The following is a 23,049-nucleotide window of genomic DNA, read 5'->3' on the forward strand; positions in this document are numbered from 1 at the left end:
TATTCTCAATCAACTTGAGACAATTAGAGTAAATTTTAGAAAAATAAGAACAAATATTACCTTAAAAAATAAATTACTGCAAAAACAAGATTTAGCTTCCAAAAAACTACTTAGATTTATTTTTAAAAAAATTATTATTATTATTATTATTGTTCGTCAGGCTGACAAACAATAAACCTACAACCATTGTTACACTTTAGCCTGGCTAGACGGTCGGGGAAGCGAAGCGAGCCCTGATCAGCTAGTATTTGTATATAAACATAAACAAAGATACAAAATTTTGTTCTAAAAAAATATTTTCCAATTTTTTTTTTACGAATATAAATATAAATAATCAATTATAAAGTAACATTTTTTAATACTAAATACGAGTGCAACTAATTTTTATAATTACGATAAAGTATACTGTTAGAAGTCAATAAAAAAAAAACTTCAAATTAATAAAACATATCTAAAACTTGTTGCACAGAAGATACGCATATAAAACATAATAACGGACCAGTGAGGAAGAATGAAATGATTTTAATTGCGTCAGAAGAAATATCCAATACAAATTTACAGCTTTTTTTTGTATTGTCACATAACCAATGTGGTAAACAACAAATGGCATTTTAAAGAAAAAAAAATACTATAGTTAATAAAAGTAGTAATAAATTAATTAGTTCGTTACAATACAAGAGAAAACACCAATAAATTAATATTTATTTGAATGCATCAAATAAATGTATAACTTTACTTTTTCTATAAATATACAAGCGGTATATTGTTGCAATTGAAACGTAAATATTTTTACGAAGGAAACACAATAAAATTGCTTTATGACATTTATTCAGGTGTTAAGATATTATAACATATACTATGTATCAATGCATAAATATATAATTTACTTACTGCTCACACACACACACACACACACACATACACACACCCGCGCGCGCGCGCAAACACAATTATTTTTTTTTATAAAAACACAAATAACAGTTCTAATTATCGTCTTACCCTACATTAGTTACTGGAATTTCCTATATGTTTCGCTGCATCAATGTATCAGCAACATAAGGGAATGAAAATATCCACTACTACGTTTCGTCAATCTTACGTAGTAGCACAAAAAACATAACATCACACTACAATATTATTTATTTTCAAGAAGCACGCAAGCAAATTGGCTTGTTACCCTGTCTAAATCTATTCCTGAACAGACTTCAGACTAGTTGTCAGATGATGATGATTCATTGATGGCGGCGAAATTAGGAAAATTCCTATGAGAAATACGGTAAGACAATAATTAAAATTGTGTTCTTGGTAAAAAAATATAAAAAAAGTTCATATATATATATATATGTGTGTGTGTGTGTGTGTGTGTGTGTGTGTGTTCCATACTATAAAAATTTAATATATATATTCTTTATTATTTATTCTCTACGTCAGTAGATAAGATATTTATGTAGAAAATAATACATTATATATTATGATAATATATTACATATGTATAAGATATTTATGTAGCTTTTAACAGTTCCTATAAAAAAATATAAGGCTTTTTCAAAGTCTTAATAAAAATTTTAATAATGACAAGGATTATGAAAAAAATGTAATAATTCCCCATACCCCCTAAGTTACGCGAACTGAGTACCACGTAAAGAAACATTTTGCATACATTTCTTTTTTTTGTAAGTTTCCTTTCCTTTCTTTTACTTTTTCTGTTTAGCCTCCGGATCCACCGTCAGGATTACTTCAGAGGATGAATGAGGATTATATGTATGAGTGTAAATGAAGTGTAGTCTTGTACAGTCACTGGTAAATCATTTCTGAGACGTATGGTTCATTGAAACCCAATAATATATAGGATAATTACTATTCAAAGCTCTTAATTAAATGAAATTTACTATTCAGAGCCTCCCTGAAGACTCACAAAAAATGAAAATTTCTTTCGTGATGTTTCGTGGTCCATTGAATTTTTTTTTGTAAATGTATTTTTTGTAATTCTGTTATCATACACCTCTCATAAGATTGTCGAAGAATTTAGCTCTTTTTTATGATGGAATCTAACATTTGCCAAGTTTCATTTTTATTTTTTATAAGCTTTTATTTAAGTTTCTTTAGTTATAATCAAATCTTGCAACTGCTATATCTTTTGATCTATCGTATGAAAATCAATGAAATTTGGTACACGTATGTAACTTCGATGACAATATAATACTACGGTGTTAGAATTTGTATATGAACCACCCGCACTCCACCCACCACCATCACGCACCACGCTTTTATTTAACTAAATATTTTCATTACTTTTAATTTTAAAATATAATAATTATTACATTTATTTATTTTTATTTATTAGATATTTATATAAATTATTTTTTACATATCAGTTCATTTTTATATTTGTTAATATATTGTATTTTTTTGTTGAAAATTCAGAATTTGATTTAATTCTTATTTTTTACTTTTTAGAGGGTTTTTCTAATTTGTTTCCTTTTTTTTATTAATGTTAATATTAATATTAGTTAAATAAAAGATTTTTTTAAAAATAATTTCTTATATGTAATCAAATATATTTTTGTAATTTTTTTTTTATTTCTATTTGGTTACTTTTTTATTTTTTATATTAGATATAAAAAAATTTTATTATTTTAAAAATTTATAAATATTAATAAAATTTTATTGAATTAAAAAGTTTAACACGTGCCAGAGCTCTATATATCTAAAAAATTAGCTGAAAATTACATGAAATCACTACGACCTCAACTTGAGGATTAATTCACGAAGATATTCTCATGTTTGTGTCAATAAAGTTTTTTTTTTTTAAATTCAAATGAAACTATTATGTTCAGTTACAATAAAGTAAAACAAATAATGTTAAAAATTAATTACTATGCTGCTTATTAAATAAAAAATATTTTAAATTTACATAAAAATTGTATTTTAATTCCTCTAGAGTTAAATATTAAAAAAAAAAATAATTATTTTAGAACAATACCATATTTTTCTTAAAAAATAAAATTAAATCCAGCTATAATAAAAGTTGAATTTCCAAGTGGGCAAGAGGGAAACAATTTCGAACGATATGAGAAGAAAGTTCATGAGGCAATATTAAAAAACTTATTTATGTTTACTCTTCATACTAGTTGAGGTTGATAGGTCAAAGTTTTTCTATGCTTTTATCGACTACCTTGTTTGGATGACTTTTTCTTCTTTTATCATTGAATATCCCTCTCTGTATTTCCCCAGCTACTACTCAACGTTTTTTTATTTAGTTTTTTAAAGAAAGTATCGCTTTAGTATTAAACCGTCACTATTTATCGTGTTGGAATACATCTAAACAAAATTAGAAATTAAAATTAAATTAAGAATTTATTACGACGAAATGCCAAACAGTTATAAAATTTTACTATTACTGTATTTACATAAGGTAATAAGTATTTACATTATTACATTTACCAATAAGGGACACAAATTTTAAAATGAAAAGGTAAGTTGTGATTCAACAGTTTAAAGAGCAATGAAAAATAAAAAATATGAATATACTTCTGGCTATGACAACCATAACTACAATGATTTCCAGTTATTATTTTTCCCTGCTAGTTTCAAAGAAGACCTACAGCACACCATTAATAGTTGATGTCTTATAACAAAATATTTTTTTTTTTCTGAGTAGGGGTGTTTTGTTTGTGTTGAGCAGTTATTTAAGAGCAATTAATTAAAAGATACTGTAAAAAAGTTAAAACGGTGTAAAATGGTTAGTACTGTTTAGTCCAAACTGTTTTATATAATTTTTTTTTCCAAATGGCTTTTAAAATAATGAATAAATCAAAACCCTCCCTCTTCCATTTAAAATTAAGTTGCCCTACGGATCGCCTGGATATTTTTGGTGTGACGATCTCATACCGAAAGCTAGATCGTAGTGCTAAATTTCATTTTCCCATATTTAAATGTTAAAAGTTCACGTATATTATAAACAGTCTTCACAAAATCAATTTCACCAAATATATAATATACATAATAAAGAATGTACCAAAAATAGTAGTCTGGTATACATTTTCGGATTCCATGTGTTAAAATGACCAAAAAATCCGATTTCTCCTTCGTTTTTCTTCTGTCCGCCATTCTGCGCTCATTAATGAAAAATTTATATCCCAAAATCGGATTGAGGAATCGCAATAATATTTGGTATAAACATTTATTTATACCAACGTGTTTTAATAAATAAAAAATACTGCGTAAAAAAGTTCACAAAATTCAAAATGGCGGCCATATCAATTTTTCAACTCTTTATATCTCGGTTATGCTTAATTGTATCACATTACGTTTTTATTTGCAAAAAATGTTAAGCTGATACTGTAAACAAAATCACACCTTAAACTTTGAAAATCGATTGACAAATTATCATCTTATGACAGAAAATGTATGACATAATTTTCTGTAAGATTTCATCTCTTCCTCTATCTATGTATAACTGGTTCTTTTATAATCTTTATAAAAAGAACCCTTCTTCTATACGAGCATTCAATTCACGGATGAAGCTTGTTTCAGATTCATAACCAACAGATCTGAAGTAAGCAGAATCCTAACATTTTTTATCAGAGCAGCCATCAATAACGATTTTCCCTAAATATATGGGCAGGTATTGTTAACTAACACTACCTATTGAGTCCTGTGGTTCTACCAAATCGTCTAAATTGGAACCATTTTTTGATAGAAAATCTTCCAGATTTGTTGGGAGAACCTATCTCTGGAAGGTAGGTATGAGATTTAATTATGACGGTGTTCCAGCTCATTTCAGTCCGTTGAAACAGATGACCTGCATGAAACTTTTCCTGAAAAATGGATATGTCATATGTCGCAGTGGGCCAGTAACGTGGCTTGCTAGATCAACCGACTTAAACTCTCTTGACCTTTGGGATCATTTAAAAGATATCGTTTACTTTCACTAGTCTTCAGTACTGAGGACCTAAATCTGAGATCTAGGATGTATTTAATCAAACAAGAAATACTCCAGGAATTACTGAGGGGGTAAGAATGTATCTCAGATGAAAAGTAAATTTGTATAATTTCTAACGGAGGTCCTTTAAATATATCCGTCGACTGACGTTTACAACAATCAGAATAATTATTGCAATTTTAAAATAAAAGTTAATTATCTTTATTATTGTTATTTTGAAAACATGATTGTTGGATTATCTCAGATAATTTTTTTTATTTTATCTTGATAAAATTATTACTTATATTAAAACTAATTATAGTATTAACAATATTTATTTAAAAGAATCTGACTTGGACACCACATGACTTCCTTGAACGCCTACTAAATTATATATACACATTTTTAAATGAAAAGTACATAAAATTTTATTTCATTAATAACTTGTTATTGAATTATTATTTATTGTAATTTTTTTTTACAATCAGAGATTAATAAATCAATACATTTAAATAAAAATAAAAAAATTAAAAAGGAGATGAAGTAGGATTCAAACGGATGTGCCATCCCCTTGTAAGATCCAAAAATGTCATTAATTACAATTTTATTTGCATAAACTCGGAACCAACGAGAAGTACGACTTATGACATATCGTTGAAAAGCTCTCAATGAAGGCTTATTAGTGCAGTAAAGAAAAAGTCAAAAATACAATTTTTTTTTTTTGTATTTTAACCTTTTTTTGGACACTTTTGGTCCAGTCGATTACAATCCATAGGGGAGATGCACAACTAGATGTTACATTACCAAATCCAAAATTTCAACATCCTACGGCTAATCATTTATAAGTTATGGGAGATGCATTCGTACATACGTACGTACAGACGTCACATCGAAACTAGTCAAAATGGATTCGGGGATGGTCAAAATGGATATTACAATCTGATCTAATGAATATTGAAATCTGAAAACCGTAGTTTTTCGCGATCAGAATTCTTCCCTTGCTTCGTACAAGAAAGTAAAAACAAACAAACAAAGTTGTTAGTAAAATAGTCAATAAATAACAGAAGAAATAAGGTACTTTATTTAATCGATGGAGAGTTGAAATCTGGCAGAAAATTATGTCAAAACTTTCTGTCATAAGTTGGTTGATGGTCGGCCGCCGACCATGTATATATATATATATATATATATATATATATATATATATATATACATTTATCATTAATAAATACAAGAAGAGGACACAAAGAGGAAATCTACATTTTTTTCATATGAGATTTTTGTTCATTTTTAAATCTAGAATCCGAAAATGTGTAGCAAGCCCATTTTAGGTATACTCTGTGTGTATATATATCGTGAAATATCAGTTTAATCGGACAAAGATAGCATTATACTAGCGGAATAGTACTGTATTAAATACCGATAGAATAAAGTTAACCAGAAAAAATTTGAGAAAATTTTAAGGGTATTTTTTAACAAATATGAGATAAATAATTTCTGGCAATTGTTTGCAGTAGAGCAGTAAGATAATTTGATTCAATATTCCTTCCTGCAAATCTTTGAAATTTATTATCCCTAAGTATACATATCTACAGTGGAATTATGTAAACAAGGAAATATTTACAAAAGCAAAAAGCTTGACTCTTAAATGTAAGTTTTACTGCTTCCTAGACCTAAAATTGTTGCAAAATGTGTATCTAAGTTACAAAATCCTTAAAAAAATTCAAATACCAATAAAATTCTGTAGACTAATGCGATTTTAAGAAAGATTTGTTGTTTAGTAAATTTATTTGCACGTATATTAGTTTATAATTAAATTTCAATAACAAAAATTATTCGCATGAAACTAAAACATAAAAGAAAGATTTTTTTATTATAGTTATTGAAGTAATATCTTAATAAAGCTAATGAAATTCATAATGTGGCTACTGCATTTATTTGGACGCAAATTTCTAGTCAATATTTTACCTTTGGTGCATAATTGAGAAAGAAGAAATCTAGGTAGAACAAAAATGGAAAAAAATTGACTGGAATTTTGTTAATGAAGTTCTTTGTTTCTTTAACCTACCGAATTTTTATTTGTCTGCAACACATTTTAATTGAAAGCAAAATGAACGTATTATAGTAAAACAAATTACACCGTATTGACAAAAAGATGGAACGACAAATTTTTTGTGTTTAAACGGACATCTTCTGGCAGCAGCATACATTAAGAAGTATTTCTTATATTTCTACACATACTACTCTACTTGATATGCAATTAAGAAATACAAACTAGACGGAAGAAATATCAATGAGCAAGCTTGTTTTTTAACAAATTTAATGATGTTTCTAATAAATGTATGATACGAACAAAATTCATTATTTAGGAAGTATTTCAAAGTCCACTCGTAGTTTACTAAAGCAGGAAAAAGGGTTTGGTGCGAAGACAGCTGTCTCAGTGATCTTGTAATGGAGGAAATGGAAGATTAATGAGAATTTTTAAACATCTAACGATAACTTATCCCTCCTGTCCGTTTCTGGGACTCAAAATATTTCTTTTCCTCTTATTTTTAGACAACTACCTCACTCGCACATGTCTCGCAAAGTCGTATTATTAAATAAGAATTAAATAAAGAGCGATCAGCCCGCAAATTAATTTGTTTCTGCGATTGCGTATACGTGGGGGTGTTACTTGGAAGGGGAGCACTTATCCTCGCCATTTTAGTTATAAAAGAACTGTTCAAGTTCTTTCGTAATTGCAAACCCTCAATCCCGTTTACTTCAAGCTACTTTACTATCACACTTGTTTTTACCTATCAGACTTTTGAACCACTGTATCATCGCTGTACTGAACCACTGTATTTTCTTCTTTTTTTTTCAATTATTACCAGTGAAGGAACCCAAAAAATTAATTTCATTGTAGATTGTAAATTTTGGTTTCAGTACATGGAATAAAATCTAATCATCTTTAAAAGGGGATTTATAGAATTCTCGTTGACGTTTATGGGACCACTACCAGAAAGATCCGTTTCTGCTAACAAAATAAAATTTTAGCGTTTGTAGAATTTCCCCAAAATATTACTCCAAATTGTTACGAAAAATGAATAGAAACAAGAAATACAATTTTCTCTGTTTATAAAACTGACTTTCTGTGGAAGATTAAATACAACATAACAGTAATATGTATTTTTAAGAAAACTGTCATGTATAAGCCCTAATTGTAATTAAATAACAGAGGCATAGCTTATTTAAATTATTGTTACACTGAAAATAAGGAGAGTTATACAATTTATAATTAAATAGAAGTAATTTATGTAATAAAAAGCTGAAGAATTTTCGTCAATCTAATGTTAATTGAACAGTACTAAAATAAATCAATAACGGACAAACATTGATGGAACCAAAAAATGAATATCAAGCAATATTCAAATATAAAGGACAGTAAATGATTACTTTTTTTTAAATTACGCAATTTTCAATAAAATAACATAAAATTTTAACGTAAAAAAATCAAAATCAGACAAAAGGTGGATGAATTAAACAAGCACTCTACTAATCGGCGTAAAGCACACCGCAGACGGAAGGGTATAACGAGTAGAACAGCAAGAAAGATTTAAATGCAATTACGCAAATTTAACATCAAAAGTATTTCTGTTAGAAATCAATAATTTAAACCAACATATTTATTATACATAAAATTATATAAAAAATACAAAAAAAATTCCGTAAAAAAAATTTCGAAACTATCAGTTGTTATTTAAGAAATGACAGTAAACTGCTTGACAATGATTGTCAAACCGGTTCCAACTGAATCCTAATTTTAGAAAATATCTCAATAATGTTATACAACAGTACTTAGTTCTAAAAAAATTATTACTTAAGAATATATTTTTAATCCGAGGTAAAAATTGCATAAAAGAATATATTTTTAATCCGAGGTAAAAATTGCATAAAAGAATTATATTTATACATAACTATTTATTAATGGAGATTTTCTACGATTATGTAAAACTATTCGCTAATGTTTTTACATTTTTCTTAAAAACTACATAACGTATAATTACAAGAAACGGTTTTTTTTCGTGAAAAAATTGTAATAAATTTCTTTTACGAAATTTAACTTTGAAAAATGTTTTATTTCAAATAGTACAAAAATCTCCATAATCACAGACTTGTCTTTCCAAATCTTTCACTGCGTCTTCAAGATCTCGAAAGGAGCGATATTATGCACTTTAAGAATCACTGAGCCAAAGATAAATTTTAAAATGTATTCGCAATCTGTTTTAAATAAAGAACTACGGAAAATAATGAGAGAAATCATCATTCAACGAATACAGGATGTGCATCAAAATTAGAAAATTAAATTGAAACATCAATTGATAATAACATGATGAAATAAATATTGTTCGCCAACTATAAAACTAGCAAAATTTCAAATTAAAGCAGTTAATGGCATACTAACAAAAAAAAACACGTCCTTTATAATGGGTATGGAAACGAGATATATTAAATATATATATATATATATATAATCGGAAACTTTAAACTTAAATCAAGAAATAATAATTAGATTAAATTAAAAGTCTATATAGCTATATATTTTACTTACTTATAAAAAATTATTTTGTTTTAAAAATATAATATAATCTGGTATTCACCTGAAAAAGAAAAAATAAAGAAAAATTAATACTGTCATCGAAAAGTTACAAATTCAGGAAATATTTATTTTAGCACAATAAAATAACTTATGAAATTAATTTAAAAATTTTATTTTTCACTATATTACATTGGCTTATACACGCGATAATATAAACTGTGGGCTGAAATAACGATATTAAATAATTTTGAACGGGAATGTACATCAGCACAATGTCATGAATAGCAACTATGTAATATGTAATATGTAATATGTAAAATGTAATATGTAAAATGTATGTAAAATGTATGTAATATGTATCTATGTAAAATGTAATATGTGTATATATTCCTGTTCAAAATGAATGTTTAATAAAGATTTTTGTTATATCCAGTAAGATTTATTAAAAAAATATGAATAAAACGAAAAGACAGTTGACATATAAGCTATAAAATGTTTTCAACCGATGTAACTTATTATAACAAATCTTGGGATAGATAAGCCTCTTTTTCGTTTGAAGATTATGAATTCAAATCTAGATCTCGGCATTTTTCACGTACTATAAATTTCACCTATCATCCATATTTTATCGATCAAGTACCTGTTGTAATGGTAAATAAATAAATTACACAGGAAATCATCAGAAGAGTATTAGATGAAAAAAATTATCAACCATTTTGAAAAACTTGATTACTAACAGTGGAAAACTTCCATTGCAATCTTATTTTTAATGTAAGAGCGATTACCATAGTTGCTACATTAAAAAGATAGTAGAAAAACAGCGTGAAATATTATTAAGAATCATAAAATCTACGGATGGAGAGCCAAATGAAAAAATTGCGAAGTAAAATTTAAGTTTTTATATTTATAATTACTTTTGTTAGTTCTCTCTATCTCATGATGATTATTTGACATTAGAAATGTTCATCTGGTATTAAACTTTTTATTTTCTAATAAAAGCTGAATAAATTTTTTCTTTCTCAATTTTATCTCAATTAACGTTTAGCGCTCTGTAATTTTTTAAAGTAAAAAAAAAAAAAAAATATTAATGATACCAAAACAGCAATCAATTTTTTATTATGTTTCATATTTTTTATATTTCTTCAATTTTTTATTATACATTAAGGCATTATTATTTTTTTAGATAATTAATTCAGTAATTTTTAATCATGTGCTTGAGAATATGGTATAGAAATTTTTTAGAGTATAGAATGCCACGCCTGGTCTGGAATTACACGTATTTTTTATTTTTTAACATTACAACATAAAATGAAATTACTATGCAAAATAATTATAAATATTTTTCACTGTTAAATTTAAATGTCCATAAATACAAAAAAAAAAATCACAGGTACACTCTGCAATATTTTTATTTAACAAACTGTAATTTAAATTTAAAAGTTTTTAAAATGTTCAAAAAAATTGCACTATATTAATTTTATGTATGTATACGCAAGTTCTCTTCTCTTTCTCTCATACTGGATATAATGTTTAATGAAAAATTGTAAAAGACTTTTTTCTATTTTTACTTTTTCGGAGTTAACTACGTGCTGTGGCATGAAATGATACACTCACTCAGAAAATCTCGAACTAGTAAATCCCAATGTGGTGGTGCACCATCCTGCTGAAAAACCACCCTAGGTTGCAAGTCATTTAGTTGAGGTGTAGCAAAGTGTTGCAGCATAACCCGGTAAATGTTAGCTGTAATTGATTACTCAATGAAAAAGAAGGGATCAATGATTCTGTTGTGGATCAAACCGCACCACACATTCACTTTACGGGAATCTCTGATTTTTTCCCTAATACGGATTTTTTGATCCACATATTCTCATATTATGCCTATTTACTTTCCCTGAGGTGTAAAAAGTAGACTCGTCTCAAAAACACTCACGCTGCAGGTACTCATTGTCGTTATCAATCCGTTACAAAATCTCGGTCGCAAAAGCAACGGTAGATGACGGCGAGGGCCGTCATCTCACTGTAGATGTTGCAATATTTGAACTTTATACGCGTGCAACCTTAGTTTCTTGTGTAAAATATTGTGCATTGTTGACCGGGAATTTCAAGTTCACGAGATGCAGGAGATTTGGAAAGCGACGAGGGTAGATTTGGAAGGGCTATGTCAGAAATTCTTGTTGCACAACTTCAACCTTCTCTTCACTAACGGATGGCCGCCCTGTTCGCGGGAGGTCAACTACACTTTCACTATCCGTAAACTTTGCATACCGCACAACTATACTCTTGTTGTCAGGTACTGGTCGTCCCTATTCCTTTCTAAAATTTCGCTGCGCAGTAATCGATGATTTTCACTCGTAATACCACAACACACATTGCGCTTTCTCCTGGATTGGTTCCATTTTATAAAAAAATATCACAGTGCCCTATATTCTGCCTCTACCTGCAAAAAACCAATATAAAAAAATTTTTAATTTTTTCTTTCTTTTACTACAAACCGCTTAGCAGTAACTGTAATATTTTTTTGTAATAAATTTTTGTAATCATAGAAAGACTTTATGGACATTCTGTATTATTAATTTTCTTCTAATGTCATTAAACAAATTTTATATTAAAAAGAGGAATTTAATTGAAATATTTCCTTACAAGGCAATCGTATAAAAGATATTAATTTTTTAGTTAAGGTAAACATTACAATATTCAGTGCCCTCTAGTGAAATATTGTCAGAACCTTTAGAAATATCCTATACAAACCGATTTCAAAACTCATTTTCTTAGATCGTTTTACATTCATATCTGAAATGGATTTCTAAACCCGTTTTTTAGTTTACATTTTATAATTGATTTGGTAGGTTTTAAATAATAATAGCAAAGTCATTAATACAGAGCGTTCAGAAAGTGGCTGTGAACTGGAATTACGGAAGTGTAATGTCGAAACTTTCTTATTACTTTGCATTTTTACTTCATTATTTTATAGACACTGACATTGAAATAACTGGAATAGTTTACAAAAGGTGTTGAAAATGATCTCCTCCAAAATGAACGCATTGCATACGTATCATTTATTTTTACTGCTGCCGATATCTTACTGCTGTGCTAACTTAATCATTGATTTTGATGGCGTTTTTCAGCCATAGCATCCGAAATATTAAGCAGCTTCTGTTTCTTTTTGTTTAGGTGGTCTTCCACTTCGCTCAGCGTCTATCAACATAGCCTATTACTCGAAATTTTTCGATAAGAGTGCGAACTGCATTGCAGTGAGGAACAGAAATATTTAGAAACTTTTCAGAAAACTTGTGCTTAACTAAATCAGTATACTTGTCATTTTCACTAAACACGCGTTCAACGAGAAAAATGCGTTTCTATACCGAAAGAACTACCATCTTTCTCGCAACTTCGATAAACGAAACAACAAGAAACGATGGACGTTCAATCGCAACTCAACAACTGACGTCTTGGTTTATTGCTGAGCAACGCCCAACGAACCCACACGGCAACCAACCTAACGCCGAAAGAAAAGAATGTACCACATAATTCTAAATCTCGCTGAACTTTTCAAACGCACTTATTTAAAAACCATATGACGAATTTGAAATAAAAATCTGTAAAGACGAAGCCCGAGAGTTATGTAACACCAATTTTTTTAATGGGATTTTTGAATTTATTATTATTACACATTGTTTCAAATATGCTTATCTATGTAAAAAAAAAAAAAAAAATGAAACAATATAATAATAATAATATCAGATTTTAGAAATTCGAAACCAAGATTATTAATAACAAAGGATACAGAGAAACAACGTAAATAGACTACTACTGCGCATAAGTTAAGGTTCTCTGGAATTTGAGATAAATATATTTATTACTTCACCTATGTTTATACAGGTACATTCATTCAAATTATTATAGCGTATAACTACTTTTTACGGAAACGTTTTCCAACAAACTATAAGTAATTAATACATCCGTGAAAATATACTTTATACATCGGAAATACATTAGGCTGATCCCACCAATTCATTACAATTTAATGGTAATCAAAAAAATAAATAGATTTCTGCTTGTCCAGGTAAATTATGAATTTATGGTTTCAAAAACCTTCCGTGTAAGTTATCTGAGAAAAAAACACGGGAAAGAACCGTCTTCTACAAAATAAAGAAAGAAGCTTCAAAGTCGTTAGATTGGGTACATACAATAAATACATTCGAATAAAAATGATACCTTTCTATTAATAATAGTCTTTTTAATAATATAATTACATAAAATTAATATTTCTGCAATGATTTTTAAAAAATTTTCCCGATTGAAAATTTTCACTAATTTAACTAAAAATTATAATTAAACTGAGGATTCAACAAATATAAATAAGATGCAAAATTAAAACATTATTGTAGCTAACCAATATTTTTGTTTTGAAAACTGCTTTGTAGATAAGTAATTCGATTTTCACCTACAAAAGTGTTTAAAAATGTATTACTATAAGTCTAGTGTACAAATCAATGATGTTCTCTGTTGCATTTATTGTGATTATTGTAATCGCGAAAAATTTCAGATTTCAATGGAAATATCGAGTTTGACCATCCCTGAACCCACTTTGAGTAGTTTCGGCATGACGTACGTATGTATCTCGCAAAACTCAAAAACGATTAGCCGTAGAATTTTGAAATTGTGGATTTAGGACTGTTTTAACATCCAATTATACACCTGCCCTTTTGATTTCAATGGACTGAACCAAAAGTGTCCAATAAACCAAAAATCCAAACAAAAATTTTGATTTTGGACTTTTTCTTAACTTAATAAGCCCTCATTGAGAGGTTTTTAATGGTATCTAAATGAAATTCTGACAAATATAAGTAGTACTTATTTTCACTGGGTCCAGAGCTATAGCCAAATATAATTTTTATTAGTGAAATATTTGGATCTTACAAGGGGAAGGTATATCGGTTTGAATCAGACTTCATCTCCTTTTTTTTTTAAATTTAAATATATTGATTTATTAACAATTGATAACCGCTGATTGTAAAAAAAAAAAATTACGATAAATAATAATTCAATAATAACAATAAAAAAAATACGAAAAAATATAATCAGTTATTAATGAAATAAAATTTTATGTACTTTTCATTTTTTTTAAATGTGTATGTGTAAAATATAATAAGCGTACAAAAAAGTCATGTGGTATCCACATCGAATTGTTTAAACAAACTTACAGATACTATTACAAAAAAAGAGCATAAATTATTTTTATTAACGTTGCGCTTATTCAATGAAAATTGTGCATCGTACAATAAATATTCTAATTTATTATATACATATACTATAATAAAAAGTATATAAATATAATATAGACGTAAATGGAATGATTTAATTTGTACAGCAGTGAATAATTAATTATAATCAGCTGTTTCACGTAATGTTTACACTATAACTACAAAAGAGTTCAGAAGTCTTATATTTACTAATCAGGTAATAAATAACAGTAATAAAAAAATTAATACATAATAAAACAATCCTGGATCATATTCCATTAAGTGTTAATCACAAGAAATTAAATTAAACTCGTATTTAATGAAGAAGATATTATTATAATCTTTCACCAAGCATTGTTTATGAACATATTTTTTTACTTTTATGTAAACATATTTATTACCTATTGTTCTTCATTACTATAAAAAGCTTTAATAACTTGTGTAGTAAATAATAAAGAAAAATGCATTTGTGTCATCTGTTAACGGTAAGTAAAAGAATTATATATGCACGTAAAATCAGGAACTAATTTTCGGAGAAAGTGGGGAATTGTAGAAAAACATCAGTTTCGATTAAGTGTTTTTATTTTACTAAAATACGCTAAAAAATTTTAATTTTTACGTATTTTAGTAATATTTATTAGAGATACAATGCATAATTTAAATGAAATTACAGTTTTAATTAGTACTAAAAGTACTTAAAAGAAATGTCATAATTAGTGCAGTTCCCAATTAATTATTGTTTAAATTCGTCCTTTAATTATTGTTAAATTATTAGTAATTAATTAATAAAACTTATTAGTTATTAGTTAGTAATTAATAAAAGTATTTTACTGAATTTTAGTTTAAATTTCTTTCACGTAAAAAGAATATACCAAATTAAATTAAATCACATGTATTGCATTGAAAATACATTTTTCAATCAATATTACAATTTTTATTAAAAATAAAGAAAATTAACCCATTATATCGATTTTTGTAAGTTTATTGTTTGTAAAAATATCAATTAAGGACGAGGAGTGAAACGGTTTAAAGGAAAATATAACTTTAAGCATTCATTTTGAATAAGTTTTTTTTTATTTACTCGTTAGGACTTTTTCTAACGACAACGTTAGCATAGCAATACAAAACCAAAATCCATAGAAATTTATAATATTTGTAGGAAAATGTATCTCAGATTTTAAAACGAGGCTTCGACCATTGGATGATGAAACGGAGTTTTTCCCACAAAGGAAATATTGATATTGATTGATATTTTTGAAAAAATATCAAGCACATAAATCAAGTAATTTTAAACTAAAATTTACTTATTATAAACTTATTATAATTTACTTAATTTTAAACTTTAAAGAATCAGGATCTTCTTTCTGATAAGTGTAGCAAGATAATATGAAATGTGCGCTTCTCTCAAAAATAAAAAAGCTAATAAACCGGGAAAATCCTGGTAATTCAACTACTAGATATATATTATATTTTTATTTACTCGTTAGGACTTTTTCTAACGACAACGTTAGCATAGCAATACAAAACCAAAATCCATAGAAATTTATAATATTTGTAGGAAAATGTATCTCAGATTTTAAAACGAGGCTTCGACCATTGGATGATGAAACGGATTTTTTCCCACAAAGGAAATATTGATATTGATTGATATTTTTGAAAAAATATCAAGCACATAAATCAAGTAATTTTAAACTAAAATTTACTTATTATAAACTTATTATAATTTACTTAATTTTAAACTTTAAAGAATCAGGATCTTCTTTCTGATAAGTGTAGCAAGACAATATGAAATGTGCGCTTCTCTCAAAAATAAAAAAGCTAATAAACCGGGAAAATCCTGGTAATTCAACTACTAGATATATATTATTAAAAGACTGGCTAGAAGTTAAATTTATCTTGCCTGCTTCTTTTTTAAGCCGCTACAGCATAATGTAATCAAAACACAATCGATTACCATTCTTAGGCTAACCGAAATTAGTTTCCTAACCAGAAATTTTGACAAATGTTTCAAGTTGGGGGAAGAACCTGAGGTAATACCCAAATGTTTTACAAGATGACGCCTCGATCCGTTCACACATAAAAGAAATTATAATAATCTCTAGGTAACTTACTGAGAAACAATTGCCAAAAACAATTTCAAAAGGATCATGGATAGATCACATTCACAAAGATATTTTTTGGTTAAGTTGAGAAATCCTCTCTATTTCTCAAGTAATTTCCAGATTATGAAGCTTTCTGGTTATAAAAGTTTATCGACTTCATTAAGGTTTTAAAACACCTAACGACTAACTCCTTGATGCAGATGGACGAGTACAAAGATTAGAATATCTCTTGGAAACAATTTAACACACAAAAAAATACCGAAGTCATCGGAAGATCCAAGTTATCGAGATATGAAAATTAGTAGGTTGGTTAATGCGATACCAAATAGATACTATACTATTAGTGTTCTTTGGTGGTTGGGTTTCAATTAATCACACATCTCAGGAATGGTCGAACTGAGACTGTACAAAACTACACTTCATCTACACTCATACATATCATCCTCATTCATCCTCTGAAGTATTATCTGAAAGGTAATTACCGGAGGATAAACAGAAAAAAGAAAGAAATAAGTACTATTAAACGCATTACTAAATTAATGAGTACTTAATATCTAAATGATTTTCTAACAAATCTTTTAACATGCCGTTCGCATGTTTCAGGTCGTAAACGCGATTTCAAATATTTAACCACTAACGTCTTACTATTCTTTTATTCTCTAACGATTTTATTTTTAATTGAATCAATTCTTTATATAATTACATTTTTTCACCTGCGAACATGAATTATAACTACGTTTTTCAATTCATTAATTTTGAAACTTTATTGAGAGTTTTTCTAATCAATCAATTGATGGAGCAGTTCCTCTTTGTTTTGAGACAGAAATGGCGTACACATACGATATTTCTATTACTTTATACCACAAAAATTAATATATCCTACATCTAGGAATGAAATCTTTATTTCAGGGATGGCTGACTCTACGATACTTTGCTTCCAAATGAATAAGATTAGCATGTCCAGGAGTATTTGAAAGCAATTGTCACGATAGCAGCAAGTAACCGAATTCGCTGACTCATGGGAACGTACAGTTAAAAACCTGTATGTGTGTAGTAAATCGAATTATCCCATACATTGTTCTACAGTACGCAATGTAAATTGGGGAATAATTGTGTATTTATATTCTCCCTAAGTCTGGCTTTTCGTCTGTTCCTTTCCTAGCATAAATGTTAAAAAGAAGTAAATTCTAAGGATTCTGAATTAAGAATAAATTGGAAAATTTTTTTTAAAAAATGGTTTAAAAATCACGAAATGATTAAGTGCAAACCACTTATGTTAGGAACTGATTTAAACAAAAACACTACTCGATTACTAATCTAACCTCACTAAAAATGTTTAGCGTAATATTAATAAATTATAAGGCTATAGTATGATGTATTGTTGTGACATTACGTATAAGATAAGCATTAATATTATTAATAGTACTCAATTCTTATCCTTATGGCTGCTGACGCCTGGTTGTACGCAGTGAGAGGGTTTAACAATTTACAGACAGTTAAGGAACGGTTTTAATTAATAACCGTGCTGGAACGGCTTGTATCCATCAGTTCGAAACAAAAGTGTAAAGTATGTAGTTTGATGCATTTGTTAAACCAACGTATCTATTTCCTTTACAATTTATTCCCTAAAATGAGATGAAGAAAACATTCCACATCATTACAACATTAGTTTTAGTTAAAATTGAATGTCAATTGAGTTTAACACGAAGTTAAATTTCATACACTATTACATTATTTCTCATCTACATAACAGGGAACAGTGTGTTTTATTTCTACACCATTCTCATCCGTTTATCTTTTTACTATTGTGCATAGTGGCTATCATATTTTCATAGTATATTCTGTTATAGTTGTGTAAAAAGAAAACAATTTTCTTCCTAAATTAAATTTAAGCTACAGCAAATAGTAAGAAATTATATTAATAAGAATTTCTATGATAACTGGAATGAGTCGTAGAAACTGACTTCTCACTAGCAAAAAGCCTTTCTTTTCTTTTTCCTGTTTAGCCTCCGGTAATTACCTTTCAGATCGATAGGTACATAGATACATTTCGACATTTTCATATGAATCACTTACATATTTTATAAATCTGTTATTTTATTACCAAAGACCATTAATATAAGCAATATTATAATTTTTCCAAAATAGTAATAGAAAAAAAACAGTGCATCTGGTAAACAGAGTTATTCAAATAGGTTTAGATTTATTTTTCATAATTACAGTAGTTTTTTAAGAATTATTAAAATTAAAGGACATAAGATATTTCTTTGAATTGCAGATATTCTTTATTGTTGTTACCACAAATAAAGTAGTAAAAACAGAAGGTCAAGCCGGATCTGAAGCATCAGTAGCAACCGATCTGCCTCTAGGCTCATCACCAACATCATTACTTTCTAACACAAACGCAGACATTGACATTGCATCAAAAGGAAACGTGGAAAATTATGAGGAAAAAGATCATTCAACAAATAAAGAATTTGAAACTAAATTAGAAAATGAAACTGGTAATAAAAATGTAGCTAAATTAGAAAATTTAAAAGTAACATCAATTCCCGAAACAGGAGCTCCGGAGGATAATTCAGTGTTTGGGGCAGCTACAAAAAACAAACAAGACGAAAACTTTGGAATATTCTCAGATAATTCAAAACAATCATTCATTTCCAAAAATGAAATAAAAGACATTGAATATAAATTACCTTTAACTGAAAATACAGTAAAACAATTAACTGAAGACTTTAAACCATCAAAAACTGTAAAAAAATCACCTGTTCAAAAGCAAGAAAATAAATTAGCGCTTAATGAACACGAGAAAGAAAAGAAATCAAAAGAATCAGGTGCTTATGAAGCTGGAATAAAGGATGACAAAGAAAAATTAGAATCTACTGGATATTCCAACAATATACAAGAAACAGGAGATTCTGAAATAAAATCAGAAATTTCTCCTAAATTACCTACACACAATCATAAAACCGAAACAACAAACGAGGAATATCACGGAGTACCTGACCTTTCGTTAGGAAATTCAAAAAAGGATTATATAAAGGATAATACATTTAACGAATTACCCAACCATAATGGACAATTAAAAGGAGATATAGAAATAGCAGCAGAAAGTTCACCCCAGTTACTTCCTTATAAACCAAAACCAGAAGTAGAACTCGTAGAAGAAAAAAAAGTTAAAGAAGAGGAAGAAGAAATATTAGATACTTTTCATGATTCAAGATTAGACGAAACCAATAAACCTACAATAGGAAATCCATTAGAAATCACAATAAACAAATGTTCTTGTGATTCATCTGAAGATACTGTTTCTTTACCAAAACGCTGGTGGAAAAAAATATGGCAAACATTTTTTGGAGATGAAAGCAAACTCAAGGTTATAATAAAGAAAAAAATTACTGGAGAAAACCTTTCTTCAGGTGAAACTTGCTGAATAATTCATTCTTAAAGATAGGAAAATTAGAAAACAAAAAAATTATTTCTCATTAAAGACTTAACCTTTTTTTCAATTTTAATACAATCAAATTTTTATAAAATATTTTTTTATTATTTTCATGTAATAATATGTTTTTAACTGCATCTTAATCGTCGAATGAATATGTTTTTACAAATGTAAACGTAAACGTGAAAATCTTTATAAATAACCTAATACAGTAATAAATGTTCAGTATTTAAAAAAATTAAATTTAAAAATTACACAACCTTTGTTTTAAATTATAATGTTAAAAAAAGAACAAGCTTTATTGTACATTTAAAATTTTAATTGTAAAAAATATTTTTGTAATGACAATTAAATCTTTTAATTTTTAATCTGTTCTTATCTCTCACATTTTTTCAGTCAACATGATCTTTGGTACAATTTCAGTCAACATGATCTTTGGTACAATTCCTTAGCCGATGGTTTCACCATGAAATTTAAATCGATATGTAAAATATAAGTCCCAACGACTAGCCAGTTATCTTTCGCAACATATATTATTCTCACTTTGACTTATATAACATAATATTTCCTATCATATTACTTAGCACGGTATAATAAATATCACTGCAATTCATTTGAAACAAACCCTAATCGTAGATACACAGGAGAACATTTTCTATAATTACATAATAATTATCAACAATTAAATACAATATAAAATTAATTTAGATTAATATTAAAACAAAATTTATTTTTTATTTAAAAAGAATGAAATATAATATAATGGAAAAAATCGATTTTAAAGAATTCAATTTTTATTTATAAAAATCTGATGTGGACTCATACATCACTTCCTTGTACCCCTATTAAATTACATGTACATAACATTTTATTTTATTAATAGCTTTATTGAATTATTATTTATCGTAAAAATGGTTTTACAATCAGAGGTTAATAATTATTAATAAATTAATATATTTAAATTTTTAAAAGAAGATTTGCCTTCCTCTTGTAAGATCCACATTTCATTAATTATTATTTTATTTGGCTATAACTCTGGAACCAATGAAAATAAGTACCCCTTATAATATATCGCTCAAAAACTCTCAATGAGGGCTTATTACTGCAGTTAAGAAAAAGTCGAAAATCCAATTTCTTTTGGGGATTCTAGGTTTTTTGGACATTTTTGATTCAGTGGATTGCAATCAAAAGGGGAGTTGCATAATAAGATGTTACACTAGAGTTCCAAATCCATAATTTCAACATTCTAGGGCTAATCGTTTTTGATTTTACCGTACAGACGTCACGTACGGTAACGTGACGTTGACGTACTAGTACTTCATTTTGACTAGTTTCAACTAGTCAAAATGGATATTTCCGTTGAAATCTGAAAACCATTTTTCGTTATCATAATACTTTCTATATTTCGTACAAGGAAGTAGAAAAAGATGTAAATATTTATATATATTTTAAATTCCTTTAAATTTAAATAAAAGTTTTAAATAAAAATATTTAATATTAATTTACGTTACAAATTATTATATGCTTTATCCATTCGATAAATTTATATAGACTACATATAATAAAAACATTTCATCAAACATTTTAATTATAAAAAGAAATTCGTAACAAACATATCATATGTAAATAATTAAATAAATTGACATAGCTAACTATAGCTGCTGATAGAAATTAAATCGATTATGGACGAAATAGACATTTTTGATCAATATTTTAATTAATCATTCATTTACATTAATGTAAAAAGCATATTTAAATTACATAACACGATTCTAATCTCCTAAAGTATAATGGAATTATTTAAATTTATAAAATTAAATCTACAAGTAAAAATAAAATTACACAATCATGAACACGCAAATGACTCACAAACGCAGATTGGATAATGATTTTTATAAAAGGATATTTATGAGTAAAAAGGACACGATATTTTTCCCCCTCTGTAAATAATGTTAGGCAAGGCGGAAAAATATTTTTCTCCCGCCTTAGCTTAAATATATATATGTTTGTAAGTTCCGATAAATAAATTACCATAAACTAATAGTAGTACTTGTCAGATACTTTTTTTTTATTATCAGTCACTTCACTTAGTTGGTGAACTAGAGCTAATCATTTTGATCTCATTTCATTTTCTACCTCCTTCGTCAATTATTTATTCTAACGAATAAAGCATCCTGAGATGGTCTGAAGAACTTGTACGTGCATTTTAATATGATCTAACGTGCTATGTCAGGCCCTAAGAGGGGGTTGAAAACGAGACCTGTTGTACAACATGAAACCAAAAGTTCCCCAATCTATTGACCTACTCACCGGATCAAGGAGTTTAATCCACTTCAATACACCAATCACCTACAGTATAAGCTTTGTTCACCGGGACTAAATTTTTCATCCGGCGATAAGGGAGGCAGAAATAAAAATCCTAGTGTCGCTGTTAATGAATCCTTTCCTGCTTTGTTGTCGTTATATCGGCCCGAAAATGGTGATAATAAAGGGTTAATATAATAAAGAAAGGTCCAAAAGTCGCACACAACAACGTAATACAAAAAATTAGACATTAAGTAATAATATTTAAAGATTTATTTATTTTCACAACATATGCTCAAAATGGCTACCCCGTTCAGTAATGCATGTACATACCCTTTTTGAGACCACTTTGTGGAGCACTGATGTTGTTAATCTCCATTGTTATGTTCATATTTAGTTACTTCATCAGTGTGTGTGGCCTGTTTTTATACATCTTTGCTTTTAGATAACCCCAC

General features: G+C 27.8%; 2 protein-coding genes and 1 long non-coding RNA gene across 6 annotated transcripts in view; 2 read left to right on the plus strand and 1 right to left on the minus strand.

The window, feature by feature from the left end:
* The window catches only part of LOC142327534 (uncharacterized), a 45,241-nt gene that overhangs the window by 9,413 nt on the left and 12,779 nt on the right, over nucleotides 1-23,049 (plus strand). The gene's annotated exons all lie outside the window — the stretch shown is intronic.
* Nucleotides 1,034-20,658, plus strand: LOC142327535 (uncharacterized). 2 transcript variants are annotated; one of them, XM_075370677.1, is made up of 2 exons: nucleotides 1,034-1,276; nucleotides 19,127-20,658. In XM_075370677.1, the coding sequence occupies exons 1-2, from the start codon at nucleotides 1,265-1,267 to the stop codon at nucleotides 20,279-20,281; spliced, it is 1,167 nt and encodes a 388-aa protein (XP_075226792.1). In that variant the 5' UTR covers nucleotides 1,034-1,264; the 3' UTR covers nucleotides 20,282-20,658. The 2 variants fall into 2 exon arrangements, with proteins under 2 accessions (XP_075226792.1, XP_075226791.1); XM_075370676.1 differs by lacking the exon at nucleotides 1,034-1,276 and adding an exon at nucleotides 15,078-15,231.
* LOC142327997 (uncharacterized) lies at nucleotides 2,637-10,543 on the minus strand. Its single transcript, XR_012757146.1, has 3 exons — nucleotides 10,418-10,543; nucleotides 9,516-9,564; nucleotides 2,637-3,321 (listed from the first exon to the last, which is right to left on the minus strand). It is a non-coding gene; the product is annotated as an uncharacterized LOC142327997 (long non-coding RNA).

This window comes from Lycorma delicatula, chromosome 7, assembly GCF_047948215.1.
Source record: "Lycorma delicatula isolate Av1 chromosome 7, ASM4794821v1, whole genome shotgun sequence".
NCBI classification, from domain to species: Eukaryota; Metazoa; Arthropoda; class Insecta; order Hemiptera; family Fulgoridae; genus Lycorma; species Lycorma delicatula.

Coding starts and splice junctions, on each gene's coding strand:
- LOC142327535 (XM_075370676.1), top strand. CDS start 15,208: ATGCATTTGTGTCATCTGTTAACG. Junction 15,232..19,126: donor ATTTGTGTCATCTGTTAACG/GTAAGTAAAAGA, acceptor TTTGAATTGCAG/ATATTCTTTATTGTTGTTAC.